The 22,434-nt window shown below is 40.9% G+C and overlaps 2 protein-coding genes across 8 annotated transcripts in view; both read left to right on the forward strand.

Annotated features, from left to right (window-relative positions):
- The window catches only part of Phldb2 (pleckstrin homology-like domain, family B, member 2), a 101,656-nt gene extending 82,762 nt beyond the window's left edge, over nt 1-18,894 (forward strand). For all 6 annotated transcript variants that reach the window (XM_005386372.2, XM_013515161.1, XM_013515159.1 and 3 more), the window contains 6 exons: nt 6,340-6,544; nt 10,312-10,402; nt 11,420-11,566; nt 13,621-13,840; nt 17,746-17,831; nt 18,419-18,894. In XM_005386372.2, the coding sequence (XP_005386429.1) occupies nt 6,340-6,544; nt 10,312-10,402; nt 11,420-11,566; nt 13,621-13,840; nt 17,746-17,831; nt 18,419-18,559 (890 nt within the window). In that variant the 3' untranslated portion in view covers nt 18,560-18,894. The remainder of the gene's footprint in view (nt 1-6,339; nt 6,545-10,311; nt 10,403-11,419; nt 11,567-13,620; nt 13,841-17,745; nt 17,832-18,418) is intronic.
- A 3,189-nt stretch (nt 18,895-22,083) lies between these two features.
- The window catches only part of Abhd10 (abhydrolase domain containing 10), a 14,759-nt gene continuing 14,408 nt past the window's right edge, over nt 22,084-22,434 (forward strand). The window contains exon 1 of one of the 2 annotated variants that reach the window (XM_013515213.1): nt 22,084-22,301. In XM_013515213.1, coding sequence (XP_013370667.1) covers nt 22,111-22,301 — 191 coding nt within the window. In that variant the 5' untranslated portion in view covers nt 22,084-22,110. The remainder of the gene's footprint in view (nt 22,302-22,434) is intronic. The other variant, XM_005386378.2, reaches the window with a different exon arrangement.

Below are 22,434 nucleotides of genomic sequence, written 5' to 3' on the forward strand. Positions count from 1 at the left end.
TGGCAAGATACCTCTTTTAATATTCATAAACATAAATGATTCTATTTCAGCTTTTGTGTATCACTATCAACTTGTGGGCCAAGTCGGTTTTTTGTTGAAGCATTTGCATGTGGTATTAATAGATGTCTTTTTAAATGTATTTTTCCCACTGACTAAAGACATCAAAGCCTAGATTGTCCATAAATCCAACCAAGATCATTTAGCATGTCCATGCGCTTTATGTATTCCAGTGATTTAGGGAAAAATCAAGCACTTGGGAAAGAGGGTTGGATCACAAATGATTATGCTTGGGATGGGGATTTAGCTCAGCGGCACAGCGCCTGCCTGGCAAGTGCAAGGTCGTAAGTTTGATTCCTGGTACCGGAGGAAAAAAAAAAAAAAAAACCAACCTCACCCCCCAAAAATGATTATGCTGTATGTTAAAAGTATTTTCTTAAAATAGTAAGAAAAATTAGTTCCTTGTCTTGAATGGATAGATTTGTAAGAATCAAGGGCAGTTACTACTATTGTATAGGAAAGTTCCTTTTTTTTTAATTTTTTATTTTATAAAAAAACAAAATTTCATAAAAAAGCAAATAACAATAGTTAATACACTGTGTATAATTATCTTCAAAGTAGTTACTCAGAGTACAACACATGAAGCAAAAAGATTCTTCTAAAACAGAAACAAACAGGTCATAACAAAAGTTTCTTTTCAACAAACTAAGATAAACTAATAGTGTAAGTGAAACAAATTAGAAGATACATATAGTAAAATAATTTTGAAACAACAAAATACGTTATTTGGGGAAATATTTCAATTTATCCCTACTTCCTATATATGTCCTTCTATCTTGCTCTTTCCTTGTGTACACATACGTATATTTTGTGTTTTCCATATAAGAGAAACCAAGAGATACTTGAACTTGTGTGTCAGACTTATTTCACTTAACATCATGTTCTCTCGCTGCATCCATTTATCTGCAGATGCATCGTTTATCTTTCTTTATGGAAGCATAGAACTCCATTGTGTACAAATACCACATTTTCCTTATCCATTCAGCTGTTCCTTATCCATGTACGCTGCTTCTGAGATCTAGCTATTACACACTGTGCTGCTGTAAACACGAGTATGCAGGTATCCCTGTAATATGATTTTAAGTCCTTTGGGAGATACCTGGAAGGGATGTAGCCAGTAGGAAGGTTCTTAGAAGAATATGGTAAAATTGAAGGAATGTCTGATTTTAATTTTTCTAATCTCTACTTCTCCCTCAAGAGGAATCTTCATGCTATTTTCACAGAGGAGAATGGAGCCAATTCTCTTAGGTCACACTGTGACACACACTCTACAAAACCTGCTGTCTTTGATTTATCTCTCTTTTTGTTGTTCCTGTTCTTCAATGACGTGTCCTGTGTGCACCTGAGAAGACTTCGGCTTCAGCCTTTGCTGCAGCTCTACAACGTGAGCTGCTTAAAGAGTTTCATGGGGTGCAGATGGGACAGCTTCTGGGGAAATAGACGGCGTCCTTTGTGTAAGGCTCGGATGTGTCCGGGTGCCGTCCTTGACTCCTCACCCAGCAGAGGGGCAGAGCAGTCAGGGCATAGTTCTTAAAGCCACAGGAGACCTAAATCAAACTGACAGGGTTGTCTGCAAAGCCCAGGCAGGTGGCCCGCAAAGACAGGAGAGAAGAATCATAAGTTCATGGAGAATGGACTCATTAACACTTGCTGCCTTCATTAAAACAGCAAATGCAATTGAAATTCCAGGGTGCCTAACACACTTCCATTAATGCAAATGTAGTAGATTTATAACTAATTTTCTTATGTACACAATTAACTGAAATACACCATTTTTTTGCTGCTATTCATAATGGACACATCAAGGACGATCCTGTAAGTATGAGACTTCCTCCTGCGGTACCATTTTTGTACAAGTCACACAAACAAATAGTCTTGAGATCCAAGTGGAGAGCTGAGGAGCTCAACTCCTGAAGTTGTAACGGTCATTGGCTTTTATACGTCTTGTCAGTTGTTCCTTTGTAAGCTTCAAATGAATGAAATCTTTGTCCTTCTGTTTTTTGTTAAATGCAGGAAAGTCCAAGAAAGGTAGGACAAATCCCAAAAAGCTGCATGTTTTTTTTTCCGGCAAATACTGAAAGGTCATTGACAAGTCATCTTTAAAAAATGATCAGATTGTAAACTCTACAGTAGTGGAATTTTTTAAATTACTTTTTTTAATTTTAATTTTAAGGAAAAAAAATCAAAAAATCAAAAGACAAGATTCCAAAACAGTATGATAGGAAGGTAACAATGGTTAATACATTGCATATTGTTATCTTTAAGTGAGTTACTCAGAGTATGAGATATCAGCATTTAATTGTCCAAACAATATTAGCACAGATCTCTTTCAAATGAACTGAGACAAATTAGTAGTATAACTGTTTTAACATCAGAATAGAATATCATTGCACGTTTGCAAGAAATACAATGGTAAGGGCAGCTGCATGACCTTCTTTGTCTTTTTATTATAAGGCCAGAACCTTCAGGAAACAAGCTCTGGGGAAGCATTGATTTGTAAGGCTTAGAATCTGGATGAAGAGTGGGTGTTGTGATGTATGCAGGCTAAGTGTAAAATATGTTTTTCCTCTAAAAAAGGCCAGATATCAAACATAGAGCAGGTTACAGCGGGAAGGTGGGAGGATCTAAGTGGCTTTTACTCTTAAACCTATTTTGTCGGAACAGCTTAGTGGAGAGTGAAGCAGAGTTTAAATGCCTGGCTTGCACAAGTGAGATGGTCGTACCAAAGCGAGGGAGTAAGACAGGAGGCCGGGAGACATGTTTGCTGGACTGTGCTTCAAGTGATTAAACGGCATTGTGTCAGCTTTAGCTCTTAAAAACCATTTACTATTGACTGCTTGGAGAAAAACAATGGTTTTATACATATAATCTTGTTTATGTTTTTCCTACTTCCTGGTTGATGGAATTTTTTCCCTGTAACAAATCTTTTTTGACTAACTGTGCATGTACCATAAGGTTGTTCTCTTTTTTTTTTAACTTCTCGAGTTTTTCTCTGTAAATTTAGATTTAATCTAAAACGATGAACCTTATTCTATATTAATCTGGTACTGTTACTAACTGTCTAAAGATGCATGTTGGAAGTATTTTGTGTTTTTCTCATCCCCTTGTCCTCCTTTTTGATCTTGTACCTTTTTTCCCTTTCTCCGTCATTCTCTTCCTTCACTCCTGACTTGCCCTGTACCTTCTTCCTCGGGCTGTGGACTGTCGTTAGGAAGAATGAATTCCTCAGCAGGTGAGCTATGACAGGAAGGCTGGTTACTTTTACCCCCTTAAGCCCAGGCTATAATTTAAAATCATGCCATTTTCTATATGAATATTCAGATAACTATATGAAAGTATGTAACATTCATTTGTAGTACACTGACATATCTCACAGTGGTTAATTCACAGAAGGCTTTTGGGGTCCAGTTGGCCAGAATAAAATGAATGTCCCTTGTATATGCAATCTATAGGCTTCCAGACAAGAGAGAGCTGAGTTGATTTTGTTTCCTAATGTGTAGTACGAGGTCATCCTCAGATACTCTTCCTGGGCTCTGCACGTCACTGTCACACTCTCTCAGTCTCGTGCTCATCTATGATGTTTCCTCTGTTGAAAAGACCCATGTGTTCAGATGGCCAGCCTACAGCCCAAATCCCTAAACCAGCTCTTTAGGCACACGCTTGCAGTGCCAGGGTCACAGGGGAGAGGCCCTCACCCTTACTGAGAATGGCAAGGTGACTTGTGTTTTTAAAAATTTGCTTGTAGGGAGGAGGCTGAGACAGGTGACAGTTGGGTCCAGTACGATCATGAACATGTTGCCGGTTGGCAGAAATCTGTAGCTCCCTAAGGGGAGCATTCCCGCTCACTGTGGGAAACGAAAGTCCTGCAACCGGATGTAGTGGTGTATAATCCTGTAATCCCAGCACTCTGGGAGGTTGACAGTAGGACTGAAAGTTCGAGCCCACCCTGGGCAACTTGGCCACTTAGTGAGACCCTGTCTCCAAATAAAACATAAAAAGGGCTGGAGGTATAGCTCAGTGCAAAGGCCCTGGGTTTAATCCTCAGTACCCCCTCACACGCACACGCACACGCACACACACATGCACATGCACAGAGGCCTGCATTAGGAAAGATAGTTTCCTCAGCCACAGGTTTTGTCCAATAGGATGTTTATCGGGTAGTGGCTAGAAGTTCAGATACAGTCCAACTCAACAGATAGCTGTTCTGGGGGATTCATACTGACCATCCTTACCCAGTGCCTGGTGTAATATGGGTGTCTGCTATGCACCCATCTGAAAATGTTGAATCGTTGTAGTTTATTGCCTCTCTCACCTGGAGGTTATAAATTCATTTTCTTATTCTGTGGTGCTTTTAAAAACAACCAACCCAATCAAACAAAACCCAACCCAGGAAGCTCAGAGGGGCAAGGCGTACAGCTGTGTGGGGAACAGCGCACTCCCGTCTTTCTGCTTCCTGGGAGGTGTTGGTTGTGCATGGGGACCGGCTCTTCCTCAGTAAAGGTCACAGCACAGGTCATTGCCAGGGACATCATTCTTGTGTGTTTGAGATTCCGTAGCTGTCTTCTAGGGATTTTTCATATGAGAACAACAAAATGTCTTCCGGGTAAAGCAGTACCAATGTGCAAACTTTGCATGCCACAGCCTTTTTGGAAATCATAAGGAAATACACACGTGTAACTTTTCAAGTAATTTCTGGGTTTTTTAAATCCTTACATAATGAATATTTGGAAACAATTTGGAAACACTTGAAAAGGAGCAATCAGTAATCCCAGAAGTTCAAGTATGAAAGGTAAACATTTGAATAATGAATTATTAGTGGCTTTCTTTTTTAAAAGGCACAAATTCCATGCTTAGGAATGCACTGGCTTAACTGAACACTTTATGCATTCATCGTTACTGTCAATCATATCCTATCTAATCTCATGGTGTGCGTGTATGTTTTGCATCTTCTCTTAGCTAAGTGATACAAGGTATACGTATACATATATGATTTTCATATGCATAGTGGCAAATTATATGAAGGAAAGTTACTCCTTCAGAAATTTATTAATATATCTCCTTTAGATATCTAAAACTGCTCTAAATAATGGCATGAAAACTGCATGAAGCCCAAATCACTGTACAGAACCATTGGGTGGATAATGAATTGGTAAAGCATTACAGACGTGGCTTCTATTTCTAAATGGAAATAGTTCAACAGCCGAGGGAGCTATCTGGAGTGAGTCCCCTTCTCTGACTAATGAAAGGCCTCAATTCGTTAAAAGGTAGAGCAGAAGAGGTGGAATTCATATGGTCTAATTGCAAACTCTTAGTAGCTCTGGTATAACTCCTGGGTAATGGCGGCTATTAGGTAGATATTTCTCTTATCAGAGAGAATGAAATTACAAACTATAGAGACATATTTTAAATGAATCTAGGCATTTATTTATTAGTATAAAAGACAATTTGTTTTGTTATGCCTTAAATCAGCACGTTACAAGACCGAGCCGTAACGATAACTTCACGTGCCAGCTGTCTAACTAGCAGAGTAGAGAAGGCTTACTTCCGGTGTGTTTGATCATACGGATGCCTACATTTTCCAGTGGTTATCGCTAAACACTGATTGTTAAAGTGGTAAAAGAAGAGGATTAGATACACAGTAACAGGAAGAGTTCAGTCACTCAAAGGACTGTTGACCCTACATGTTTTAAATAAGTAATTGATAGGCGAGGCAAGGCGAGGGGTAGAGGGAGAAGAGAGAGAGGACAGAGGGATGAGGGAGAGACAGATGCAGTTTGGATCTGAAACATATTAAAACATCAGAGGCAGTGTGCAGGTTTTTCAGATCTTCCACCTGAAAGGTCTCCCACCTGCTCTTTTATGACCAGATTGAATGCTCCTGATGTGTGACTACCACTGATTTCCCAGTAACCCTGCGATTGCTTGTCACTAGGCTTCATCTTGTCTTCACTTGAACACAGCTATTTCATGTTTCTGGGTTTTTTTTTTTTCTTCTTTTGTGTTGAATGTGTGCCAGTATGTTATTCTCCATTGTACTGAGTTACAGGAACGAGATAAGAGAGCGCCAAGTGGTCCCACTGTCAAAATCAGCCACAAGACCACTGCTTTGAAACTCTTCCGTCCACTGGGCGTGACGCTCTTTCTTTGATTTTCTTGGCTTCAAAGCAAATTAGACAGGGGCTCACATTTCATACGTAAATGTTTCTGGTTGCTGGCTTGAGCCTGTAGACACGCAAAATGCTGAGACTGATCGATGAGGTGTGTTTGTGACTCTTTCCTTAGGTTATAATCACCAACACGTGAGTGAAGGACAAAGGCAGAAATCTGAATTTTACAACCGCACAGCATCGGAATCAAATGTCTACTTGAATAGTTTCCATTACCCCGATCACAGCTACAAGGACCAGGCCTTTGATACTTTGAGCCTGGACAGCTCTGATAGCATGGAGACCAGCATTTCTGCCTGCTCTCCTGACAATATCTCTAGGTAAGGTCTATGTGTGGGCATGGTTTCTTGTTTATCCCAGCTCCTTTTTTTTGTTTATTTGTTTTTGGTATCAGGAATCAAACTCAGAACCTTGCATTTGCCGGGCAGGCACTGTACCACTGAGCTACATCCCTGGCCCAGGTTTCTTGTTTAGAAAAGCAAGGTCTGACTTCAGGCATAAAGTCAGCCAGGTACAGGGATACACATCTGTAATCCCAGCTACTCGGGAGGCTATGGCGGGTGGATTGCAAATTCAAGGCCAGCCTGGGCAACATAGTCAGATACTGCCTCAATAAACAAGGTATAGTCATCAATTTTATTTTATTTTATTTTATTTTATTTTATTTTTTGGTACTGGGAATCAAACTCAGGACTTTGTGCTTGCCAGGCAGGCACTGTGCCACTGAGCTATACATCCCAGGCCCTAGTCATCCATTTTAGGTATTATATATGTACAAACTCAAATTTTTAAAATTTATTATTACATATTTTTTATTTTATTAAAAATAAGATAAAATTTATAACAATAAGAGAATAACAATAGCTAATATCATTATCTTCAAAGTAGTTAATCAAAAAACAAGATGTAAACCAAAAAGATTCTTACAAAGGAAAAATAGATAATCACACACTTTCTTTTCAACTAGGATAAACTAGTAGTATAAATGAGACAAATTAGCATACATACAAAAATAATTTTAAAATGTAAAGTACAATGTTCCACATCACGGCAACCTTGGAAAATAGATTTTTTCTATCTTGTATGAATGAGCCGGAAGTTATGTAGGCCATTTTCCCATTTTATCCTATTCCTTTATATTTACTGGGTTTTTGTTTTTGCTTTTGTTGGGCACCAGGAATCAAACTCAGGACCTTGTGCTTGCCCGGCTGGTGCTGTGCTAGATCCCTGGCCACTGAGCTCGATCCCCGGCCACTATTTCTTCATACTTGAGTTCACATTTGCACTGTGCTTCCAAATCAAGTTGCGTCCATTGGAGGCCTGTAAGCTTCAGTTGCACTGCTTTTGATTAAGTGGAGAAATAATTCCCAATAACAGAGATGGAACTCTAAAGGCTTTTTTACCCTTCGGTTCTGTTGGAAGGAAAGGGTTAGCTATTCTGCATATTAAGATTTTCATAAGGATTATTGACCTATCTACATTTGCAGTGGTACTTTGAAGCAAGCCAAGGTGATACTAGGAATTAGGGCTTAGGCACAGGGAAAGTGTAAGTTAAAGTGATTCTGTCATCTGAAGCGTGGTAGGCCTCTGCCCCCTACACAGGGGTCACCCAGATGGTGGTGGAGTAGATCCAGCCCAGCCCTCCCTTCTCTCCGCACTGAGCTTCTTGTTGACGGAGACAGTGAGGAACTCTCAGATTTCTGTGCCTCTGACCACGTCAGTCCGTAACATTTTCTCCACGTAGGAGCCCAGAGTTAGGGTTAGGAAGTTAAGGAAGGCAGCAGGAACACCAGGTACCATTGCGGTGGTGTTCAGAGTGCTAATCTCTGAGACATCTTGATAATTCTAGCAGAAGGGAGATGTGGCGCGGAGTTTACTCTTCATTGCCTGTTTCCCAAGACCCAAGACCTATTTTCTGAGCTTCGTGTTTGTTTAGAGTGTAAATAATGATACTGAAAAAATAAAAAGGCCCGGCTCCAGTAACTTTCTGGTAGTCAAAAAAAAATGATGTCTCAACATAAATTGAAGGACAAATGTACCCACAACCAAGTAATTCTGTCGTTCTTCGGATGGCTTCTATGACATCATAAGCCACAAGACCAACTTCATGGCCCTGAAATTTCAGCATGCAATTACCTCTTTAATAGACTTACAATTTTGGTACATTTTAATGCATAATTTTAAGAAATCTTGAGCACAACAAATTTTTAGTCCTTCATTGTTCTTTATACCAATATTCATGAAGTTCCTCACTAAGGACACGTCACCCCGTATGTCCCACACTTGGTTTCTTATATCTGCCTTTACCTAACATTTAGCATGTTATTTTCTATCACAGCAGCAGGTAAAAGTATCTAATTATTGTAGGGTAGATGGGACACCGAAGACAAAACACCTCTTTTTCTCTCTGTCCCCCTTTTGTACTTGACCCTTTATGGGCGTCTTCTATTTTGTCTTCAATTTTTTTGACATTTAAAAGCTCCAAGAGCACAAGGAAATAAACACTAATTTCTGCCCATGAAGACTGGTTATCTATGATTGCTAGGACAACCCAGGGTCAGCTTCATGTGAAGCAGCTTTGAACAGTTATCACAGCCAGAAATGGTGATGCTTCAGTAATTCTATCATAGAATTAAGGTGTCTCACTAGATGCACACACACACACACACACACACATACACCCACGGCAGCTATGTGAAGTAATGGAGATGTTAGTTTGATTGCAGTAACCACATCACAGTGTATATAGATAGCAAACTGTGACTCTGTACACCATAAGTATATACAATTGCCAGTTACCTGTATACTCAGTAAAACTGAGAAAGAAAGGAAGCGATAAAACCTGTACGAAATCCTCACAGTGAGAGTAGTCGTTAGGTACTATAAACAGGTACTACTAAAAATGTTGAAAAAACATTACGTTGTGCATGATATATACAAATTCGTCATTTAAAACTAAAGCATGTTCCAAGCCAGAACAAAAAGAAAGAAATCTAAATAAATGAGGACTGCATAAAAATGGGGCAGAGGAAGGTAGACTGTTGGTAAGCTTGTTTGCTTTTTGTAAGTATGTGATTTTCAAGCCTTGAAACCGTGAAACTCAAGATTGCCTCCAAGGTACTTGGAGACATACGATGCATTCCATGTCCCAGCACTGCAGAACGTTAATGTGATTTGTGCTGTTATTGGCCCAAGCAGTATGTCTTCAGCTTGCTCAGGCCGTAAAGTTCATCCCTTTTCCATTTGTGAAGTCAGGTTTTGCCAGTGAAGGGGAACACGTACGGGTGCACAAAAAGTGAAGATTCTTCTCTTGGATTCTTTCTAGCTGAAAAGACCAGAACTTAGCCTTTTCCGCCTTCCCTCATAATGAATGGAAATAATAAGAAATCACCGTGTTCTTCTCAGGAGGAAACAGCTGGTGAACACTGGCCCCCGGGTGTCCTGCACGACAGGCTTGTGAGGGTGCTTGCTGTCCTCTGAGGCTGTTCCCCTCTCTGAGACTCTGCTTACCGCAGGGCTGCAGTGCTGACTTAAACCCTCCACCCGGTGGTTATTTATCTCTGTGAAAGAACTCAGCCCTGGACTTGAATCACCCAAAGTTTGATTTGCTCAAACATATAATTGAGGGATATTATATTAGCAAGTACTTACAGCCAAGAGAGCCCCGATTATTCACTTTAATATACATTTTCATAAATTCATTTTTATATGAATGCGGGTCTGACATCCAAATCATTTAAATGAAGGAGAGGCCTCCGACAGCTGTCCTTTTTAGACTTTGAAAGATGTACTTGAAGGCATGCCTTGTAGGATTTGGCTTTGGTGTATTGATTTATGAGTAAAGCAACTTACTTTAGCAATATTTTGCTTGATTATGTGTGTCTCCTAAACTGAGGTAAGTCAGTGTCACCTACAACTTTCCGAGTTGAATTGATTTGCCTCTTCAGACCAGCAACTTGGAAGTCACATCCCTTAAATAGTATATGCTTGCATTTGGTCATTCACCTTGTGTGTGTGTGTGTGTGTGTGTGTGTGTGTGTGTGTGTTTCTGAGCCAAAATTCTCAAAAGGCTTTGTGTTTGGTTCAGTGCCAGCACTTCAAATATTGCCAAGATAGAAGAAATGGAGAGGCTGCTGAAACAGGCTCATGCAGAGAAGACCCGACTGCTCGAATCCAGGGTAAGCTCAGGGTCCTCCTGCCAGACGGCCGTGCTGCGGGATGAGCAGCACCAACCACGCACCACCCTCCTAAGAAAGCTTCTTGAGTGCTGTGCTCCTGCAGTAGTCCCTCTACCTCGCTCAGCCTGCTTTCTCATTTGCAAAGTAATTTCTAAGGCTTATTACTGTACCACAGTTCACCATAACTGGAAAAAACACATACGGTATGTACACAGTGCTCACATAGACTGAGACGGTTGAGACAGAGATGGACGTTCCGTGCTGTACTTTCCCCTCGGTGGCCTCTTGGCATTTTTGCCCAGGAAGCGGGAAGAAGGTGCCTGCTTGCTTTCCTGGACTTCGCAGCACGTGTGAGCTGCACCATTGTGATCCTAAAAATCCCCCATTATGTGCCTGTATTTCAAGCTGTAGCCTGAACTTCCGTAGGAATCCCCCAATGCCTTTGCATCCGGTCCTGAGGGAACCTCCTTTCCTTTGCTCACTTCCCCCTGGGCTTCCTCTGTGACCTTCAGCCGGGCAGCTGCAGGCAGTCACAGGAATCGGGAGGCCTGGTGGCCTTCGGTGAGAAGATAGCCGCCCACAAAAAGGCTGAACCTCACGGCTAGCGCTGAGTCATAGTTTGCGGCTTGTGTTAAAAACGAAGGAGTTGCAGCCGTTGATATAAAATGACTGAATATGATCACAAGCTCAGTTTCACTTAAGACCAATTTTTTTTTTTTTTATTTGCTGTGAAGGGGATCAAATCCGAGGCCTTGCACATGCTAGGCAAGAGCTCTGCCGCTGAGCTGCCGCCCAGCCCAACACCAATATTTGATGGTTAATTAAATGTACTGATTGTGTATCTGCACTGAGTGAGCTTGGAGGCTACGCCAGAGGTGATTATGGGCTGTGTGAGTCTAGGGTGTGTATCTGAAGAGACCAGAACACACACTAAAAGTTAGAATTTTGCTTTTGGCACTAGTTGGAACCATTTTGAGGATGACCCGTGTGTCTTAATCTGCTCTGCATAATATTTAGGAGCGGGAAATGGAAGCCAAAAGACGAGCTCTGGAAGAAGAAAAACGACGCCGAGAAGTCCTGGAAAAACGACTGCAGGAAGAAACCAGCCAGAGGCAGAAGTTAATAGAAAAGGAAGTAAAAATAAGGGAGAAGCAAAGAGCACAGGTTGGTTGATCTAAATACATGCGTATAGGTTTCCCTCTGGCGGTCGTTCTGTAGAAGACAGTCTGAGGATGCCTGCCTTGTCGTCCTGCTTTAGCGCTGACTTTTCCCTATTGGAATGGAGCGTCCTGGTGGTAGAGGCGCATTTTCTTCTACCAGTTCTCTGAAGTACATTGGAAAGAATGGTTGGGAGACACTTTTGAAAAATGCCATTGGGTTGGCTGCTGAGAACAGATACAAGGTCTAGAGAAAAGTCTTCAGTGAGCTGAGGATATAGCTCAGGGGCTCAAGCGCCTTTCTGCCTGCCTGGTAGGCGCAAGGTCCTGAGTTTGATTCCCCGTGCAAAAAAAACCAAAAACAAAAAACCTTCAGTGAAGGAATGAGTCTGTGAAGCCATCTTTGAGGAATAAACGTGTCAAAACTGGACAGTTCTACCAGCCCAGTTTCTTGGCAGTGGTGTTAATTTTCTTTTCTTTTCCTGGCCACTGCATGGTCACATGTGTCCCCTTTGCTACAGACCTAGTGTATGTGCATAAGATTACTGAGCTCAGGCAAAATTCAAGAAGGCCACCCATTTTGTTTAACTTCCTATCTTGCGCATCCTAAATTCACAAGCTCGATTCTGCCCCATAGCTGCTTGAATAATGTGCATTCTCTAAAGATAAAATAAAATTTCACTAAGGGCTGCATAAATTAAAGCTCAAATCAGCTTTATCATTCATCTAGTATATTCAAAGCCAAAAAATGTGATGTCCCTTACTCTTTTTAACTGAAAAAGTGATGGTCTGATGATCTGATGGTACAGCAGTTAGAGACCATCTTCAGAGCTTGGTAGGTGCCCAGGTATCAGTAAGCCTGTGACATCTGTCTGTAGTCAAGGACCACAGAATCAAAGGTAAAATATTGGTAAACAGAAAGTGAAACTTTTCCATTTTATCGCGTCATGCCTAACTTTTACAAATTGATTCCCTGTTAAAATCATCTATGCCTATTTAGTATCCGAAGCCAAACCAAAAAACCCAAGTCTATTTTAATCCTAATTATCAGTTTTACCCCCAAGTATACGATTAGATCATTTTCCCCAGGCAAAGGGGTGGGGTTGCTTAGTAAGATAAAACACCATTTTAAAACTATCTTCAAGGGTTATATATGCTCCCTGGATGAGAAGAATGTTGACCTTCACCATCAGTAAAGTAAAAGACATCTAAATATAACCCTTTGGCTTCTGGTCTTGGGCATTTCACTGTATGAGATCTAGCTTCGAGTCCACTTCTAACTTTATTTTGGCTGCATTTTCAAAACATATATTACCTTCAGATCCTATTAGAGTATACATAAGCTGATGCTTGAACTTTGGGGATCTTTGGGGGTTGTGCTTGCTGCATAGTGCTGGTCTGTCATGCCCTGTCTGGGTTACTTGGGGAGAACTATTGTTATGTCGTGGTGGGGGAAGCTTCTGAACTCCTTGTGGAGGACCCTCAACTGCAGGGAACAGTCCAGATAAATTCACTGCTCACCTCCATGTGTTAGGTACTTAAGTACTAAGTATTTCTTTTTTTTTTTTTTTTTTTGGTTTTTCTCCGGTACCGGGAATCGAACTCACGACCTTGCGCTTGCCAGGCAGGCGCTGTGCCGCTGAGCTAAATCCCCAGCCCCCTAAGTATTTCTTTTAAGTTAAAATAAATGACATTTCTCCATTCACTCCCATCTCAAGGAATAGAATCTAGTGTCCTGAGTTTATAGATCCCCTCCCCGTGTTACAGCATCCTACTCAAAATACTATCTACCTGTTAGTCTCCAGTTGGTACATGTTGTTTTTATTGTAAGCACTCACAAATACATGGCCATTTAAGTAATTATTAATTTTCTTTGATACTGGCAGTCAGACTCAGGACCTTGGGCTTGCCAGGCGGGCGCTGTGCCGCTGAGCTACACCCCCGGCCTACATGGCCATTCTAAAACTTAAACTTTACATTTAGTTCCAGTTTCTAAACATCTGTAACCTAAAATGAAGCAAATCATCAACTGTGGATGGAACGGACTTTGCGATTTTTCAGGCTCGTCCTCTGACGCGCTACCTGCCGGTCCGGAAGGAGGACTTTGATCTCCGGAGCCACGTGGAGACCGCCGGCCACAACATCGACACCTGCTACCACGTGTCCATCACAGAGAAGACGTGCCGAGGTTTCCTCATCAAAATGGGCGGAAAAATTAAAACTTGGAAGAAACGCTGGTTTGTTTTTGACCGGAATAAGCGAACCTTTTCTTATTACGCAGGTGGGTGATTAAAAAAGGTAATCTATTCAAATCTGTTACAGAGCAAAGTCAAGTGAGATTAAGTATAAATAGATAACATGGTAAGTATAAAATTAACAGCAATATTAGCTTTGTAGATGACATTATTTTATATTCATATTATGTAGTTCAGTATGATAGGAATTTTATTTCTACATCTAAAATGTTACTTTCAAAAGTATGAACTAGTCTATTGTATTTTTGCAATAAACATTGTCATTGAAATTTATTTTTAGCATTAAAATATTTCCCTTTAAACCACAAGGCTAGAAAAAAGGTTTTTAGTTGTTTATTTATAAATCCTATTTAAATCACACACAATAAAGACATTCAACTAGCTGGCATTCCTAGCCGACAGTCATTCAACAAGAGAATCCACCAAAAAAATGTATATACACATCAGGACAAGAAAAACTTGTATAAATATTTTAATACTAAATTAGCTGCGACATCATGACATTGATACACATTACCTTTGGCCTCTACAATTGCAAGATGTGCTCAAAGTGGTGGCCATGAGCTTCCAGACATTTATTAGTAGAGCGAACTGCTGCTTGGGGAGCTTTGGCCATTGAGGTTGCTGCACACGCATTTTCAGTTTCTTCTCTAAGGGCTGGTGGTGCAGTGGGTTTTCTGTGATATACAACATCCTCTAGGGTCTCCCGTACGAGGGTCACACCATCCACTGAAAAAAATTATAGTATTTTTCTTTTCCTGAAGTGTGTACACATTCTTTTGGCAGACTCTCTAGTTTACCAGTTATTATAATCTTTTAAGCCCAGAGTAGAGCTAATCAGTAAACTAGTGAATAAGTATTTATAAAGCATCTGAAACATTTTTGGATCCTTAAGTGCTGAATTACGAGGAACACCTCCTACTGAATCGTATAGAGTGCAGGAATATTAGTGTAACTGGCATGCTTATTTAGAAGCCCTGCTTCCTCTGGGATTATATGAAGGATATATCCACTCTAGCACAGGTCTAGCGCAGCTGTCTTCCCAGCTTCTGAAGAGGAGTGGTGTCCAGCAGGGCTTATGCTTCAGGACTCCTGTATCAGCATCTGAGCATCATGATAAACTGAACCAGTGTAATCAATGTAAAATGAGAATCCAATCAGCTCACCCATCCAGCGAGGTCTGTTAATATTTCTGAGGAGGGGGTGAGAAACCCAGGTGCCTGTGGAGTAAGGACGTACTGCCAGGGAGCCCCAGAACAGGGCAAGTAGGCAGAAGTCAGCAGAAGCAGGTGGCCTGTTTGTCACAGGTCCTTGCTGTGCCTCTGGGGCTTTCTCATTTGGAACTTTATGAGAATCCAGAGCAGCTCTCTTCAGTTAGTACAGCAGGAAAGATGCCTCATTAATAAGAAATCTAATCTGTGTCTGCTGCTAAAGGCATTTTTTTTTTTTTTTTTTGGTGACTGGGTCTCACTGTGTAGTGCAGGCTGGCCTTGAACTCGCTCATGTAGCCCAGGCTGGCCTTAAATTAGTGGCGATCCTCCTGCCTCAGTCTCCCAAGTTCTGGGGTTACAGGTGTGTGCCACCGTACCCAGTTACTAAATGCATTTTAGTCTTTCTTTTCTTTTCTTTTTTTTTTTTTTTTTTTTTTGGTACCGGGAATTGAACTCAGGACCTTGCACTTGCCAGGCAGGCACTGTGCTGCTGAGCTGTATCCCCGGCCCTTAATGCATTTTAAAAGAACTGGACAAAACAGCTTCACTCCTCCACTTCCTTCCCCAGCAGCTCAGCGGCCCCCTCCCCCCACCCCACCTCTACCCCAAACAGCAGCCATCACATGCGGATCAGTCCCCGGCCAGTCATCTAGACCGCAGCTCCCAAAGGACTTGTTGCTGCAGAAGCCTCATCAGCTGCTCAGCGAGGGGAACGGCTGTGTGTGTGTGTGTGTGTGTGTGTGTGTGTGTGTGTGTGTGTGTGTGGGCAGGAGCTGCAAAGGACTGCTGAAGCTAAAGGCACAGGCCTCACGGACTGCTCTGCTGCTATACTTTCAAGCCAGGATGGAATCTTTTTCCTGGCCCTGGCCTCTGTCCTTGGCCTCCTGTCTGTTAATCTGGAGCTTTGGGAGCATCTCTAAACAAGGCACAGGAAACATGTCTGGTCATTAAGGGGATAATGCTGCCCAGAGACGCAGTGAATAATAGCAGCCTGGTTGATCCTCTTGGCTCGCTGTGTGGCTGAGGGCCCCATTCTCCGGTGTGCATTCTCACAGATGAACTCTCATTCCCTAGTTTCCCGTCTGCTTGAAACATTGTCAGGATTGACTGTCATTTCCAGATTCGATTTTATATCTGTTTTGAAGAAAGGCATTAGTGTCCTCCCATTGGTTGTTGCAGGATCCTTTCCAGAAAATGTTTGACACATACAGGCCTTCTCTTTTATTAAAACTAGTTGAAAGCCACCAAAAGTGCTATTAATTAAAACACTATTTCCCAAGCAAGAGGCAAACAAAGACAAAAAATATGGTCCTTGGTCAAATAATGTAGAGAGATGCTGGATTAAGTGCAACTAAACATATTAAGTTTATTTTCTGGGGAACTTCTCTGCGCCATTATTTTAGAGACTTGCTTTTTACTGTTATTGGGGAAAAGGAACATTCACTTTGTAAAAAATAAAAAATAACCAAGTCTGTGTCATGCTAATAAATCTTTCCCATCACAGTTCTGACTTTCTCCTACTGTGAAGCCTGAAATACTCCAATTTTCTGGGGCTAGAGATTTAGCTCAGTGGCATAGTGCTTGCCTGGCAAGCGTGAGGTCATGAGTTTGATTCCCGGTACTGGAAAAAAAACAAAAAAAACCTCCGATTTTCTTATTTGTTTTATGTTTTAATATATACATGTATTATATATATATAATACATGTATATATATATTTTCTTTTTTATAGTTTAGGACCAAACTCTTTACTGTCTTCACACCCTATTTCTTATGAAAGCAGCTCAAAATTCTTTTCCTGTGAGCATATACAGGTAGACACACCTGTCGCTTCAGTGCTGTACAGCTGCATTGTGTGGCTGGCCTGTAATTAAGTCAGTTGCCCCATAAGCGCAAGCGTATCTCTTTTGCAGCTGTGTGCCATTAAAAAAAAGGATCCGTGTGCATTTGCACATCCACTAGTGGGTCTTACACAGTAAAGTTGGGAAATGGAATTGCTGAGTAAGAGGATTTTTGCATTTGTTAAATTTTGTTTGTTCTACTAATTGCCTTCTGAAAGGGGCTTTGTCATTTGTGTCCCCAGAGCGGGGACAGGATGGAATCTTTTTCCTTGCTTCGTCACACATACTTTTAAATGTGTTGTTCACATGCATTATGGTCTGTACAGAGTTTTAATTATAAGCTATTTCAGGAATTCAGTAGATCAGAGTGGTGCTGTTGCTATGGTTGGTATTAGTTTCATGGTAAATCTGAGGAAATGTTTAGAAACAAGTTAGAAATAGGAAAGAAATATAAGTAGAACATTATAAGTTACATTTATAGTATTTAAAACATTTTAAAATTTCATTACAACTGTGATGTATATTAATATTTCCATTACAAAGAGAGCCTTGAAGAATGGGAAATATTTTGTATGGGTGGCGGTAATGTTTCTACTTTGTTTGCTAGTGTGACAGTCAGTAATTCTGGGCTGTCTCCTGACTGCTAATTTGCTGAAGAGTTTTGGACAAAGTAGTTGAGTCTCTTTGCTTTGGGTGTGAGAATTTCCCAGTTTTCTGTTGTGTTTGTTTGACCATAGAACAGGGCTAATGTACTACCCTAGGTTATCTGAATTAATCTTAGATCATTTAAATGCTAGATAAATATTTTAATGATAATTATCATAAAATTATAATTTTCCTGTCCCTCAATAAAGTATTTAATGCTCATCTATCTTTACAGACAAGCATGAAGCAAAGTTGAAAGGAGTAATATATTTTCAAGCCATTGAAGAAGTCTATTACGATCACCTCAAGAATGCTAACAAGGTAGACACCAGTTTGTTAAATTCCTACAATTTAAATGTGTAATCAAGGCAGGAAAAAGGTATTTTTGAACTTCAGGCAATTTAGATTTGCCATTCTCCTATAACATAGATATGATCAGAATGGTGCTGGAATGTTAATATTGAAATAGGTAGGACGGCTGACTCTTTGGGGGGTCACCAGGCAGTGAGGAATATTCCGGATACACTAGTTTGGGACACCTTGCAGACTAACTGCAAGCATTGTGGATGGTAGCTACTATACAGATATGAGGGAATCATAACTTAGTAGGAACTTAACAGGGCTAACAGTAACTGCTACTATTTCAAGTACCCCTTATCAGCTAGGTACCATGCTTTACAAAGGAGCCAGTAAGAATTAGTGAGCTCTGCTGAGGTTTCCTGTGGTAGAAAGGCCAGAAACATGATCATTCCTAAGAAAAGCATGGGAAGGGGGTTTAACTGAGCAAGCGTAATGCCTGCATAACTTTCTATCAATGGGAATTTTTTAAGAGGAAGAAACCTTCGCATATGTCTGTTATTTCATGTTCTGATTTTAAGATATTTTTCTTTTCCTGTTTTGAATTTCAGAGCCCTAATCCATTACTCACCTTTAGCGTCAAGACACATGACAGAATCTACTACATGGTGGCCCCATCGCCGGAAGCCATGCGGATCTGGATGGATGTTATAGTTACCGGGGCAGAAGGTTACACTCACTTCTTGCTGTAGCGAATTGAAGCAACAGTCCACTTCAGGGCAGACTGCAATAATCTCTTACAAGAATGAAGCCATATTCAATCCCAGATGGAAGGACCCAACAGACCCAACCCTAAACTGTGTGCACTCAGAACTCCTTTCGTAATGAGAAGTTGTTTGTAAAAAAAGAAAGAAAGAAAGAAAGCGTTTTAATTCAAAGCTTGATCATAAGTGGCAAAAGAATTGAAGCTCCTAGAGTGAAGAAACGCTATTTTGATAAATACCACTAAAAGCACATTTCTTTTTCTAAATTTTTTAAATTTTATTTTTCAAGATAAATGAACCAAAACATATTAACAAACACACAGACATAAACAAAACAACATAAAAGCAATAAAAACAATACAGAATTTCAGACAAAGTGAAAAGAAATTACCAATGGTTGCTGTATTACATACTGTTAAAAACTATTTTTTATCAGTTGGCTTTGGTGAAATAAACTAAACAGTTTACAGTATGTCTGGATATGTGTACTTACGAATATGGAATTACTGTAGCACCCAAATTGTTGTCATTGACATTATGGTAATCAACTGGCTTTTTTTTTGTTGTTTCCTTTGAAGTACCATTTCACAAATATAAGCAAATAAAGGCTTGGTGGGGAATATGTTTTAGGAGTTTTGCCTTTAGGAGTACTTTTTAAGTACTCCACCAACACCAAAGACTTGACATGACTTCTGTTTAACTGTAGTAGCTTAAAATAGTGTAAAGTAGTAGTGTTCCTTTATATTTTAAAACAGTATTTTGATGCTACCAGGTGCACAGGAAATGGACTTTGCAATATCATCACGATAAGCTACTGTACATCTATAATAAAACACTTTTTGTAAAAGAAGAAAGAAAAATCTGTATTTTAGAAAAGAGCCGTCTCAGCCAAAATACGTGTTGTCACATTGGGCAATTTTAAATAAAGAGAATATTTGATGTGAGGAGCTTTTTTGTGCAAGATTTCTCCATTCTCAGCACTGAGAATGAAGGCAACCAGTAGCTGATTTCCTTTAGATGGTCTCATTTGATGGTCTCATTTGTCTTTGTTATAGCGCATACCTATCAGTCATACCCCCACGCGACATCACTGTGAAATCATAGTGGTCCACACCAAAGAACAGAACAATTAAAATAGCTGTATGCAGAAGTGATAGAAAAGCAAAATTTGACTGAACATTCTCTATAATATTTTATTATGTATTTCCTTACAATTAGACTTTGGGTTTTAGAGTTAATTTTTTGTGAATGAAATGACTTCAGGCAAATCTTTTAATGGATTTTCAAATGTCACTTATACTTTTTTATGTTTTGTGTGTTTGCAAGTATGAATGTACTCCTTCCTAAAACATAGTAAATGACTAGAAGTGTACAATAATGACTATTTGCAAGATTAAGTGATTAAAAGTGTCTTCAAAACTTTGTCAGGCCTGACTAGGTACAATTTTTTTGTCTGTAATGTACTTTGTATTCATGTATACATGTTGCCAATAAAGTTTGCAACTGGATGACACCGAATCTTACTTGAACAATGAAGAACAAAAATCATGGTTCTAAAAGATCTTTTTAAAAATCAGATTTTGCAGAGATCACCCTTAAACACTTTAATGATCTAAGAGAATGAACTGTGATAGCTAGAATTTTGTTGCTTAAAGATATTTTTCTGTACTGTACTTTCTCCATAGGATGGTAAGGGCATTCTAATCGACTTGCATGTTGTAAGCCTTTTAAATATATGTTAAACATACTGAATGTGGATTAAAATGTTGACCTGATTTCACATGTGAAAGTAAACTCTCTGATATGGAAGTACCTTCCATGACATGATGGAAGATTCATTAATCAGCAAAAGCCAACTGTAGAATTCACACGTTGTGTTCTGACAGTATGATTTGTGGCTTATAAACTGGAGTAATTAGAAATATTCCTGGGCACATGCTTATTGCTTAAAAGATGTGAACCTGAAAATAATCTGACTTTTTTCTGCGTTGATACAGTTATTACTGGAGATTTTGACTATATTTCCTTAGCTACCCTCTTATCTGATGGAGAAACTATGCAAATGTGAAGTGAAGCTCTGAGGTTCTACTCCGTGGGGACCTCATTTGTCTCCCGGGACCAAGACAGGTTTCTGAAAGAGAAACCGCTGACACTAACAGATCCTTCCAGCCCAGCCCTTTCTGTGTTAATGGAGGCAACATTGACAGTCGTGCAGAGTGGAAACAAATCGGTCTGCTTCAAACCCAGCGCTGTTGTATTAGTATCTGCACTTGCCACGACCCACAACTATTCCTATTTGTTCGACTGGTAAGGAAGAAGAGAATGATCCGTGGATTAGCTGTGTGTGCGCGTGCATGCGTGTGTATGTGTATGTGTGTGTGTGTGTGTGGTGATTTCCCACAATGATAAGTAGCCAGATCTTTCACTTACTGCACATAAAATGCAAGACCTGCAGAAATAAAGGGAAAGAACAACTAAAAATAGTTTCATTTTTCCGAAACTAGAAGCAGTGTTAAGATGCAAGGGGTGTTGAGGACATTCACAGGGTATCACCTTTGTAATTCAGTCCCTTTGTAATCTACGGGTCTAAGGGACAGCTGGCAAAATAGTTTTAACATCTTGTAAAGGATGTCTTGAAATCAAGTTCTTATTATATATATCTTTCCTACTTGAGAGACATACCTCACAAGAAAAACATTATTTTTTTTCTTATGTTCAGGTGTAGGCCAGACAATTAATGTGTACCAATGCTACAAAATCTGTCTAGGTTCTCTTTTGACTTACGGCATCTTTTTTTACCATTAAAAATGTTTAAGTTCATATTACAGCCAAATGTTTTTCTTCATAATTTGGGTGTTTCAAATATTTTAAGAACCTAAAATTTAATCTACTCAACTTTATTCTCCCATTGAGATGACTTATCTGCTGGAATTACTATGCATACCATGGTCCGGGGTCATGATAATGCAATAATTACTAGTTAGGCACATAAAGAACTAGAATAAAAATGAACAGATGAACAAAAGAAGCCAGGCGTGCTGGCGCCGCTGAGGTTAGAGGGTCACAGTGCCCACCCTAGCCTGGCCGATTTAGTTACTTGGTGAGATCCTCTTTCAGAACGGCTGGGACGGAGCTCAGCGTGAAGGCCCTGGGTTCAAATCAATCCCCACTATCACAAAAGGGGGTGGAGAAGAGAGCCGAAAGATTCCACTCCGGGGATTACACAGCAAGATGAGGTCGGATCTCAGGAGCCTTCCGGGCACGGGTACAGCTGTTGGGGAGTCGCAGATTTGAGAAGAGGCCGCCTGGCGTTTTGCTGCCACTAACTAGGGTCCTCGGGGTGCTGGGGTGTGTTCCTCTGAGCTCTCAGAAGGGAACCCTGTGGCCACTTCCCCACTGTCACAGACAAAACTGCAAAACGGCCCAGCAGCGAAAGAGCGAGAGGAAGGAGGAGAACTTGCACATGCGCTCTACCGCGCGAGTTTAAAGCCCGCGGCGCAGGTTAACAAAATTCCGCTCCGCCCTCCCGCGGAAGGCGCATGCGCAGCCTCGGAACTACGCGTACGGAGCCGACGTGGCGCAGGGGCCGCTGGGAAGATGGCGGCCGTGGGCCTCGCCGCTTGGCGTTCCTGTGTCAGCTGCGGCCGGGCAGCCGCCGCGTTCGACCCTCACCATGGCCTCGGCGCGATACTAACACGGAAGCCCCAGCGGGCGCCCTGGCGGCTACCAGGTCAGTGTCTGGACTGCGGGGCGCGGGGGGAGGTCTTCTTTGGAACGCGCCGCGTTCGGTCCCGCGCACCCTGCGTGTTCGGCACTCTGTGCGAAAGCGCGCCCCCGAGCTTCGCCGTGCGCGCGCGGGCGCC

The sequence above is a fragment of the Chinchilla lanigera genome, unplaced genomic scaffold (genome assembly GCF_000276665.1).
Source record: "Chinchilla lanigera isolate Chin_1 unplaced genomic scaffold, ChiLan1.0 scaffold00026, whole genome shotgun sequence".
Classification (NCBI taxonomy): Eukaryota; Metazoa; Chordata; class Mammalia; order Rodentia; family Chinchillidae; genus Chinchilla; species Chinchilla lanigera.